The sequence below is a fragment of the Armigeres subalbatus genome, chromosome 1 (assembly GCF_024139115.2).
Source record: "Armigeres subalbatus isolate Guangzhou_Male chromosome 1, GZ_Asu_2, whole genome shotgun sequence".
Lineage (NCBI taxonomy): Eukaryota > Metazoa > Arthropoda > Insecta > Diptera > Culicidae > Armigeres > Armigeres subalbatus.
This window is the reverse complement of record NC_085139.1, coordinates 274848703-274861210: the sequence shown is the minus strand read 5'-3', so window position 1 is coordinate 274861210 and position 12508 is coordinate 274848703. Positions and strand designations below refer to the sequence as shown.

The following is a 12508-nucleotide window of genomic DNA, read 5'->3' as shown; positions in this document are numbered from 1 at the left end:
AAGACGCTAACATGTTTTTGCAAAGACCACGCGTCAAAGCGCACTCGTGATTTCGCTACTGACGGCATCATTTCGATTGAACTGTCTCCATCTCCATCTTTCGATTGATTGTTAATAATCCGCCTTCCCAATCACAAGCTGCAACAAAATCAAATAAGATCTTGAGAAAATTTCACCTGGCTGCCACTGATACCATCCATACGAATTCATATGTGTAGCATCTCCTCCCGGGGCGCACTCGTGATTCTGCTACGGACGGCAACATTATGGCGTCGCCAAGTGGTTAATTTGTTCTTTGAACAATATTCGCCTCACCTCTTCCTCTGCAAAGGATGGTGGCCCTGAGAAGAACCGATTGATTCGTTCAGCAACTCCGCCGATGATGGCTCATTAGTCCCGCCTCTTTGTTGCCCGGTATGGCTGCAAATATTGTGTAACCGTCAAACACTCACCAAAGGGGCGTGGCTACAGATTCAACTTTATTGATTACAATGTGGTGTGATTGGTGTGGATCGCGCGGTCGTCGTCATTAACATTAGCAGCGCTCAGATTAAATTTTATAAAATTTGGTCAACAAAAACCCCGCCGACAATAATAGAACAAAACCTGCCAAAGCCGTAATTTCCCCTACTAACGATTGGCTACCATCAATGAAAGTAGCTCTCAAGTCACAACTTGAGGCGAGATGAATTTTGATCAAAGTAAAACTTAATTGCTTGGTGATGGCAGATTGTTTTCCGTCGGTAGTAGAATCACGAGATCCCGATTCAGAGAAAGACTTATAATTTTAGTAGATAGTCATCCATGCGAATACATTTTTGCAGCTTCTCCGTTTGACGCGCGCTCGTGATTCTACATACATACAGAAAACATGCGATGATTCAACTCATCCATGAGTTTTTAAGTGCTGAGTTGGGCTTGATTTGAATCTTCCATGAGTTTTTACCACAACAGACCAAACCAAAGGCGTTATCGCTGGAACCGCGCTGGTCCGTTCTCCGTGACATCCAGAATGAAAATGACGCGCGCACGCGAAACATGGGGCTTTTTATACACAGGGAAAACGAAGCAGTGGATCAAAAGGCCCGTACCTTACTGCAATCTGATGTCCGTGTTGGGGATTTATGAACGGAATTGAATTTTTCACCCGGTTTGGAAAGAAATAACATTTTCAATAGTTTAACGTTGATAATCAATAGTATCAATAGAATAGGCAAATTGCTGGAGAGTTTCCGAATCGATTGATAAGCAAATGTCGAAAATCCATCGAAAGATAAAGACGCTATTAGCGTTTGAAATCTATCCTAATTTTTGTGACGGTCTCGAATTTGGAAATTTCCGTTTAACACCCTGTATCTGAGTCTTCCCCTTAGACGAAGTTTACGTTTACAAATTAAGCATTAATGATAATCAATAGTATCAATAGAATTGGCAAATTGCTGAAGGGTTTCCGAATCGATTGATAAGCCAATGTCGAAAATAAGATAAAGACGCTATCAGCGTTTGAAATCTATCCTAATTTTTGTGACAGTCTCGAATTTGGAAATTTCCGTTTTAAACCCTGTATCTGAGTCTTCCCCTTAGACGAAGTTTACGTCAAAAAATCTGTAGCAAACATCAATACTGACGCCATACATTTTTTTTCATTCATAATGCGAATCAATTGTTTGCATGGTCTCCTTCCGATACTTGCTTGGGATTCAACTACCGACGTTAGCGTTGCGCTTTGAATAAAGTTCATCTCGGAACCGATTTCTTTTTCAATCAACAGGAAAAATACAAAATAAGCCTCGCGGGAAAATTTCATGTTGTGCCGACAACATCCAAATCGTTGCAAACGCCACGTTAGTGAATAATTTGCTGTAGCAATCTTCCGATGACAGCCTATGCTCGGACCGGCACTAATGCTATGATTCCGCTACCGATGTCAAACAATTATGCTTTGTTCTATGAAGAAAGTTTGTCTAATATCAACATTCGCAATCACTAAAATCATACAACTCCGAATTACGCTAGAAAATTTCACCGAAGAATTTTCCAGTTCCTAACGGTTGCACTTTAGGAAAATTATTTCAACTTAACCTTCCTCCCAAATATAATGATGGTCCTGAAAAGAACCGATTGATTGCCACTTATGTGCCTTATCAGCAGCCACTGGGCTGCGCGACCGCCATCCGATGATTCGGCTCAACGAACGCCGTCGATTGCCAGATCCGCCGAAGATGGGACACGGATGAAAATTATGTACTGCTGCTTCCACGACCGCCACCACCACCGACCGAAAAAATTTTATCCGCACCACCACACCGCTGAGACAGCCGTTGTCACTGGGACCGCTTCTGGACGCCCTGGTCCGCTCGCCGTGACTAGAGATGTCGCAAATTAATCGGTTACTTCGATTAATCGATTCATCGTTGTGATAATCGATTAATTTTGAATCGATTATTACCCAACGATTAATCGATTCAATAATCGAGATGAATCGTGAGTGATCGATTAGTTACTAATCGATTAATCAGAATTTTACGACATCATAAGGATGTCGAAAATTAATTGATTATTTCGATTAATCGATTCATCGTTGTGATAATCGATTAATTTTGAATCGATTACTATACAATGATTAATCGATTCAATAATCGACAAGAATCAAGAGTAATCGATTAGTAACTAATCGATTAATCGGGATTTTACGACATCTCTAGCCGTGACATCCAGAATGAAAATGACGCGCGCACGCGAAACACGGGGCTTTTTATACACAGGGAAAACGAAGCAGTGGATCAAAAGGCCCGTACCTTACTGCAATCTGATGTCCGTGTTGGGGATTTATGATCGGAATTGAATTTTTCACCCGGTTTGGAAAGAAACAACATTTTCAATAGTTTAACGTTGATAATCAATAGTATCAATAAAATTGGCAAATTGCTGGAAAGTTTCTGAATCGATTGATAAGCAAATGTCGAAAATCCATCGAAAGATAAAGACGCTATTGGCGTTTGAAATCTATCCTAATTTCGTGACGGTCTCGAATTTGGAAATTTCGGTTTTACACCCTGTATCTGAGTCTTCCCCTTAGACGTAGTTTACGTCAAAAAAATCGTGCTGCGCTTTTTTATGCCTTCCTGACCTAGCGAGAGCTCATTCGCTGACGTCTGCACCAATCAGAGCGTGGCAATGGAATGATGCAAGAATAGTAGTAGTAGTAAAATTCTTCTTTATTTACACATTTTTTGTTTTACAATTATTTTTGACATGTACAGTGATCGGCCGGCTTGGCCCTCCAACTTCAATTTTAATTATTATTATTATTATTATTTTTATGTTTCTACTTAATTTTTAAAATATAATGTATCATGACGGCCTTCAGGAGGCGCTAGTGTGTTTTTAAAAATTTGATAACCTAACTACTATGTACACTAATATTTACAATAAAAATTTGATAACCTAGATTGGAACTAGCGCCCTAAGCGCTTCTTGGTCCGAGTGCAAGCAACGGACCCTAAACTTTTCTTATGATGCAAGAATGATGCGGTACTCATATTTATAGGTTCTCGTGAATTCAATATTTTGCTTTGAAAACAGTTTTGGGCCTATTGAAACAAGTTTTCGGATATTATCAAGCATGAATATGAAAGGCATACTTGAAAGCTGTTGATTGAGTGGTTAACTGCAGAAAACTGTTCAATAGGGCAAACGCTATTAACGTGTGAAATCTTTCAACACAGCGTAACGCGGTCGATTTAAAAAAATTGAAATGACACCCGGTATAGTAAAGAGAGACGTAAGTCCTACGTCAAAAAACATAAGATGTCCAAATCTCTCACATAATATTTGGATATTTGAGTTTAAAAAACACCGATAACAGCTCAAACATTAAAATAAACTATCAATCGATTTTTCATCAAATGTTGGTTTTTTTGGCATTGATCAACATTGTTTGATACTGACCGCACACAAAGCGAACGTGACTGAATGATCGTTCTATGTTACCAATTCTAAATCTTATCACCCGAAATCCCATGTCCGGGTGTTTCCTTCCATCTACTACTAACAATGTTGTCTCAGAAAAGAACACATACTTCTCACCTGAACTGCAATTCTAAGCTCGCTTGCCCGGCTTATTAGCCTGTATCAAGCGAAAAGTCCCGTTAGGAAATAGACGCCAGCAGCGAGCAACAAGCGTAAAAAAGAAGAAGCCCTTCTTGAACGCGTTTATGATGATGACGCTTTGGCTGACAAAGAAGCGGGATACAAGACACTGGCTGATTGGCCCACCAATTGGGAAGCAGAGAAGATTCAAAATAAGGTATAAAAGAAAAGTGCATTCGCTCGCAGATAATTCAGTCTTTTTTATACCACCACTAGAAATTAGCGGTTATTTGAAAGATCGTTTTCTTACTTTTGGACTTAGCCGAAGCAAACAGCCTTTTTCAAGGCTCTAAGAGTTAAAAATAATGTTCTCCTTCAGTCGCTATCGCACGGATTAGGAGGCCCTACATCCCCTGCTGGGCCAACTTGTGGCTTATTTCAGGCAGTCCTTCAGTGGGAAGGTTGCCATTGTCGAGGCTAATATTCCGTGACCGGACAGATACTTCCTGAATTGTTTTTGATGATTCTTGTTCGAGGTAGATTTGACTTCTGTGTCGGTTTGATGAGAAGATTTTGCCAAGAAATGGTATGCAACGCCGATTATTTATCCAAAATAGTTGATGTGAGAAATTTGGACATATTATGTATCTTAAGGGCATGGTCAAGTCAAGTCCTACGTCCACTTAGCGGTTATGTCACAGACATTACCTACTGTTCGTTTTTTAAGTTAAGATTTGAAAACAGCCTAATAATTTTGTTCAGCGGCGCAGCCAAAATTTTTGATAATACACGACCGCACGAGGCAATATGGTTGAGGTCTAAATTTGTTTCGAAATTCCGCGGAATTCCATTAAATTTCGTTATAAGCTTGTTTTTTCTAGCGAAATTTTTGTAATTTCACAAAACGAAACGAAATCGAGAAATCAGATTTCGCCATGCGAAAATTCCGCGAAATTCCGCGGAATTTCGTTTCGAACTACCTGAAACGAAATTTTTCGAAATACTGCATATGCTTAGTTAACTAACACTAGCAGACAGCGACTTCCTCCGCACCTTTATTAGAACTCATTTACTTCAGCTAGCTAAGATCACTACCACACAGATAACAAGCTACCACTTCAACTCAGAAGAGGCTCTGCCGGCAATGAAGTTGGCCGCTTGTATGGCAAAATGCCAGAGCTGCCAGTCTTCTTGATAAAGTGGTCTTCGATTTTAACCACCTATTTTTGAATAAGATTGGATCGTAAAGGGCACATGTTTAAGGGAATTCATTTCGGTACCCTTCAAATTTTTCACCACTTAGGGGGGCCCCCCAACACCCCCTCTGGCTACGCCCTTGGCGCCACGACTTTTGGAAAAAAAAATGGGATAGAATAGTTAAAGATATTTTTTGTTTTCTGGTGGACATTTCTAACAAAACACCGAAGACGTGTCACGTATTTGTTTACTCAGATTGGGATTGATTAGTAGGCGTTAATAGAAAAATGTGTAGGGTATCTGTTCCTATATCAATAACAATAAGGCAATGGGCATATGAAATGCATTGATTTCTCACCCAATAATCAAGAAACATGAGAATAATTATGCTCGGCTCACGTAATTTTTAATTGGAAACCATTTGGTAAGGGGCCGTACACTTATTACGTAAGCATTATTTCTGGGTTTTTCGATCCCCCCTCCCCCCATGTAAGATTTTTTCCATACAAAAGATTTTTTATTTATATGGCGCGTAAGATATTGACAGACCCCCCTCCCCCCATAAGTGCTTACGTAATATGTGTACGGCCCCTAACTTCAAAAATGAAATTATTATCACATTATAGAAGTATTTAGCTAAAGAACATCATCACCGCCATGCACCTATTTCAAAAACATTCAAGAACAGTTAATCCTATGCCTGTACCTATATCAATAATATTGTTTCCAACACAAAATACGCACACTATTACTTGTGTGTATACGTAACGATATGATTGCAGTGATGCCGAATTCATCAATGTTTTGTATTTGAGTTGAAATATAATTACAAAATTGCAGTTTTTGTTGTTGTTTTCCAACTTATCAGTTTAATTTTATGTTTGTCATATATTATCTTTTCGATATACCTTATATTACAAACATAAGAGTTGATTTTCACAAAGAAAGTTCATTCAAGCATTTTTGAAATAAAAATTTAGGATGGCAACCCTTGAGAGTACTGCAAGCCATATAAACAGTTTGGAATACGGACAAGGATAATTTAGACGTTGTTCGAAATAAACCTGTATCAAACTATAGGAAATCGCGTTGGTTTTTCAAATATAATTATATTTATAGTGAAAATGTGATGTGCATTTTGAAAGGATACATTTGTGTTAGCTTGAAATTGAGTGGAAAACAACGGCGTGAAAACAGATGAATCTGCTAGTAGCAATCGAGCAGTGCATCAAACCAACAGTTGAGAGGTAGGAAAATGAAAATAAAAGTGCTTTATAATTTTATCTTTTAATAATTTGATTCTTGTGCATTAAAACGTTACTCAAACAAAATCTAGAATAATATTCCAAACATTCGAGAATGTGTTCCATCCATTATTCTGTACATACGATGTGTGGAATTGTAATTAAATTGATTTTTTATTTGGTTTATCGACGGTTAGGATTAATATACGGGCTGATATTAATATGGGAACAGATACCCTATAACATTAGGTTTTGAAAACAGCTTTATGATTTTGTTCAGCGGCGCAGCCAAAATTTTTGATAATACACGACCGTACGAGGCAGTATGGTTTAAATCTAAATTTGTTTCGAAATTCCGCGGAATTCCGTTAAATTTCGTTAGAAGCTAGTTTTTTTCTAGCGAAAGTTTTGTAATTTTACGAAACGAAACGAAATCAAGAATTCAGATTTCGCCATGCTAAAATTCCGCGAAATTCCGCGGAATTTCGTTTCGAGCCACCTGAAACGAAATTTTTCGAAATACCGCATATGCTTAGTTCAATGATAATTTTGCCACCCGTGTACAACGGTTCGGTGTTTCGCCCAGGTCTGCCTCTAGGGACCTTCGAGCTTTCTTTAACAAAGCAATTATTCCAATAATGTTTAGGTATGTCTCTAACGTATTATGACAGGTCAACTAATTGACCGGTATGGTGGGATGCTGCAATTAAGTTGTTAATTCTCTAAAATTCGTACTACCTATAGGAACATCCACGACTACGGAACTTTTACCCTAGTTTATGCATCGTTTCCATTCAAAATAACTGAAACAATAATTTCCGATGAAATCGTTTTAATACTAGGCCAAATCCGCAAAATCTGCACAAATTCGGAATAACTCCGGAACCATGTGACTAAGCATATGCGGTATTTCGAAAAATTTCGTTTCAGGTGGTTCGAAACGAAATTCCGCGGAATTTCGCGGAATATGAGCATGGCGAAATCTGATTTCTAGATTTCGTTCCGTTTCGAAAAATTGCAAAAATTCCGCTAGAAAAAACTAGCTTCTAACGAAATTTAACGGAATTCCGCGGAATTTCGAAACAAATTTAAACTTAAACCAGACTTCATATTATCAAAAATTTTGGCTGCGCCGCTGAACAAAATCTTAAAAGTGTTTTCAAAACTTTAGATTATACAAATTTTTCTATTAACGCTTAGTACATATCCCCATTCTCAGTTGACAAATACGTATGCAGTTTTCTTCTAAAAACGTCTTCAGTGAAATACTGATTCAAATTTAAATTTGGTGATATTTTTTACTATTTGCACAATATGAATGGGGAATCGATCGTGGGACGGCAGCTAGTCCGGGAGAACGCGAAGAGAAAAAAATCTCCCTCGAGTAGCAGAAATTTGTTTAACTAGTGTGCAATCGATCGTGTTGATGCTGATCACGCCAGGTAGTGTTGGAGAACGCGAAGTGATAAAACTAAAGTCTGCATCGAAGAGCACAACATTATTTAATGCGGAATCGATAGTGTTGTAAAAGTTTATTAAACGAAGCACATTGATCTTGCGTTAGATTGATTTGCAACACAGTTTTCGTCTTCTTGTTTTCAAAATAACTTCGTTTACAATAAATAGTTATTTATTTATTTATCTTTATCTTCAGTATTAACTGTGCAGACTGGTTTAAAACTTATATACTAACTAAAAATTGGCCTTAATCTAGTTTTGAATATCGTTCTGCCAAAATTAAAATCGAACCAATCATTGTCGTTGAGGAGGTTGAAGCAACGTTCAAGCGGATGATTTTGCCCAAACATTGTGAAGTGTCAGACAGGCTGGAAGAGTTGACTTTGGCGGAACATGAAAGTTAACTTGCTGCAAGATCTCAGGACAGTCCACGTGGTTGTTTATAATGTCAAATGCAAAAACCCTCTGCAAATCTCCACATCGTTGTTGAAGGGTTTCAAGTCGAATCAGTTGGCATCGCTCTTTGTAGTGCGGTAACCTCAAAGGATTATTCCACGGCAATCGACTAAGGGCAATAAACGAACGAAACTGCGTTGGACCCTTTCAATTCGCGTCATCTGGATTTCGTGATAGGGCGCCCACATCTGCACGGCATATTCGAGTACACTTCGCACGATACAGGCTTTCAGGGGGTAAACGTCATCAAAATCTGCAGCGTTCCGGCGCATGAAGCCTAGTACGGCGAAAGGCAGTAACTCGTTGCAATATGTTCATTAAAATTCGGCTTGCGGTCAAACGTAACTCACAGGCCTTTCATGGAGCTCACACTTTTCAGTTCTTTTCCGCATGACGAGTAACGAAAGTTTATCTGCGTTCTACATCTGGTAAAACTTATTAAGTTGCATTTCGTCGCATTTATCTCCATACCATTTAAACAACACCAGTTGGCTATGACATCTAGATCTTGTTGCAGCGCAAGGCAATCGGTCAATGGTCGAATAATTCAAAATATTTTCAAATCATCGGCGTACATGAGGCGATAAGATCGAAGTTTACGGCATAAGTCGTTCACGAAAATGATGAAAATCAGCGGCCCTAGGTGACTGCCTTGTGGCACTCCGGATGGCGTAGGATATGTATTGGATGAGACAGTGCCTAATTTAACGAAGGATGGCCTACCAATCAGGTAAGAACGCAGCCAAGTGACAATCCAGTCAGGAAAACCCAAACGTTCTAATTTATTTAAAGTTAATCCGTGAGGAACTTTATTGAAAGTCTCCGAAAAGTCGATGCAAATGATGTCAACTTGACATCTCTTCTCCAGGTTAAAATTCAGCATGCTAGTGTAAGTCATCAGGTTTGTTACAGTTGAGCGATTTCGTACAAAGCCTTGTTGGGACTCAGAGAGATAACAGGTTTAGCAGCCACATACATATGTTCATGAATCAGCAGTTCGAGTGTTTTGGCCAGACAATTAAGAATCGAGATTGGACGATAGTTTTCAACATTATGGGAGCTACCCGCCTTATGAGTTGGAGTAACTGCTGATATTTTCCACTCATCTGGGGAGACTCCTAGCGCAGATTTAGTCACAATCAAGTTGCTGCAACCAGTTTTGTCCAACTTGTGCTGCTCGGGAAGACTTCCGTTCGAATTTGATACATTGCAGATTTGCTTCAAGCCACTAGCAATCAATGTTTCAGTTAGAGTTAACTCCTGCTCGGAAGAAGCGTTGGTTGGCAAGTATCCTTCCACTTCGTCATCATATAACCATTTGAGCCTAGAATGGTTGTCATCGCCAACTACGATTACGGTGTCACATGGGGTAGCTATGTTGGCGATTTGATTTACACAGTCGGAATGCGCAACAAATTTATCGGGGTCACTGTTCGGCCTCAAGAAAATGCCACAGATGTAAACGGATTTATGGGTGAGCATAACCTACACACCAACCTGCTCAAGTGTTTCACTCTCCGGTAGATGAACCGACAAACTTGTCACAGAGCATTCAACTGCAATGAGAGTTCCTCCACCTCGTTTAGTCGCTTACCAAGGGGCTTCACATGAATCACCATCTCCACTAACCAATGATTCCTTTCCCGTAGGGACAGAGCATTCCTCGGTTTCTTATAACAATGAGTGTTAAACTAATTTTCCGCTCCTAATCCTAAATTGACAGTAAGGAGCATCGTTAGGTATTGGTCATGAATTGGAAACTCTGAAGAAAGTATACAATAAGAATAACTTTTTTAATTGATAATTCATAAATTAATAATTTAATTTCATTTACCAAGAATATTATTTAATTGGTGAGCTATGCATATTTGCTGTTTCTCGGCCAATCATGATTAGCAACTACCATGTGTACAGTTAATCAAGCTATTTGACTATTTGCACAATATGTAAGGAACATTGCAGATTTGTGGGCATTTCTAGATCTTCGCATAGAGTTTGCAAAAAAAACCAGAACGGGTTGAAAGATCATTAAAATTGCTGAAAGCTGAAAGCTTTCAGCTCATACTGATCATAACAGCTGTTCTCATATGCCAAGGACACACAATTCGTCGAGCTGATTGTATATAAGACTATGGGTCTGTGAAATTCAATCTGAAATACATATCTTTATGCATTTTAGAAAGGTGCACAGGATTCTTCTAATGAGCAAAAGTATGTTATATATGTGGACGAATAAGAAGGAATAAGTTTTGGCTGTTACGCCCTTTTCAAATGTTGGTCTAGTAGTATCAATTCACTATCTGCGTATACGCCTGGCAGATGGGGATACATAATTGAGTATCCCACTAAATAAAAACATAAATCTATGCATTCATTTTCTAATTTTGACTTAGCTCAATACTATAAAACCACGCAGACAAGACAATATATCTAGACCAACATTTGAAACGGGCGAACAGCCAAAATTTATTCCTTCTGATTCTCTGTCTACATATAATGCTAAATATGTAGACAAAGAATCAGAAGAAATAAATTTTGGCTGTTACGCACTTTTAAAATGTTGGTCTAGATATGTAGTATTCTTCAGCATAATTACATAACTCTTAAGTGAACTAAGGTTTTAAACGAAATTTGAATCCGTATTTAAAAAAATCCCACAATTTCTTTATTTTTATATGCTTACTGATATAAAACTGGTATAAAATTGGTCAGATTCTGGAGCCCACGCTCCACGATGAATTCCTTTGAAAGCGGCACAAATGATGGGGTATTGCCTTATCGCCGATTTACCACATGCGGCGAGAATGCGGCGGCTTATGGCAGACTGCCTCTTCTGTTATTATAACTTTATTGGTCGCAAAAGAGTTATTTGACTTCGAAAAAGTGAAATCAGAATTGCGTACATAATGTAAAACCAATTTAATAAAAATTCCGCAGAAAAAAAATTAAAATTTCGTTTCGTTTCGAAAAATTTCGAAATAAGTGAACCTTGATTTCGTATCGTTTCGAAGTCTCGAAAGTAAATCTATATTTCGTTTCGTTTCGATCCGAATCAACATAAACATTTAAAATTTCGTTTCGTTTCGTTTCGTTAGGAAAAAATGTGTTATCGCATACCCTTACATGTGACTATGCAAATCAATGTAGGACCTAAATCAAGAAAAATTCTGCTTCTTCTGGTGAAAGTTTTTTTTTTCCAAGTTCTTTTTGGTGAAAGTTGCTGAGAAAAACATTGGAAACCATAAAGAGTTATAGATCTTTTGATTTTAATTATTGTTTATAAAGGGGGAGTTGCAGAGTTACATTTGGAGGGCCTTGAACACAAAAATATCAGCCCGGTCCCCCTTTCAACAAAACCCTGCGGGTTGGTAACGAACGAGTTAAGTAATGATTTACCGTTTTCATCATTCGCAGGTTATCAGGATGCTGTTGGTCATTATTATGGAATTCGTTGTGAGTTGGGCCCCGCTACATATACTAAATACGGTAGGTACAAGGCATGATTAACATGATGACTTTGATCTATTTCTTTGGAGAGACTATTATACAGTTGCTATTAAGGTGAAGCGTTGTGACACTCAAATTTCTAACATCAACCCGTGAGTCGTGAAAACATCGAATACCAATCTAGAAAGTAAACGCAAATTGCTCACTTCCTTGTTTATTAACGTCCGATTATTACCGTAAACATTGCATCCATTCGGAAAAATTCAGTCCGGTTTGGACGCAGGATTATTGAATACGGTTTAGTATGGGTTTATTTGATAAAATGTGCCGGAAAATCAATATTTTTGCATTATGTCAGGTTGATGTTAATGGATTAGGTTTCCGCGGTGCTGCCTGTTTAAGTTGAAGCTGCTCATGCAATTCACGGAACTCAAATTTTGTTCCGGTTTCCCAATTTGTACAATGCATCCCAAAATAGAACATCAATCGATAACATGGGTTAGAAGAACTTTATTATTTTTATCGATATCGATATTTTCCATGCTTTTGCTATGTTCTCACAGATGTTCATATTATCACTGTTCTGCTGCGGCAATGGTTGCTTGCATACGGAA

At 38.4% G+C, this 12508-nt stretch overlaps 1 protein-coding gene across 1 annotated transcript in view; it reads left to right on the top strand.

The window, feature by feature from the left end:
- The window catches only part of LOC134214542 (uncharacterized), a 301878-nt gene that overhangs the window by 233120 nt on the left and 56250 nt on the right, over positions 1-12508 (top strand). The window contains exon 3 of the mRNA XM_062693903.1: positions 11862-11933. Within this exon, the coding sequence (XP_062549887.1) occupies positions 11862-11933 (72 nt within the window). The remainder of the gene's footprint in view (positions 1-11861; positions 11934-12508) is intronic.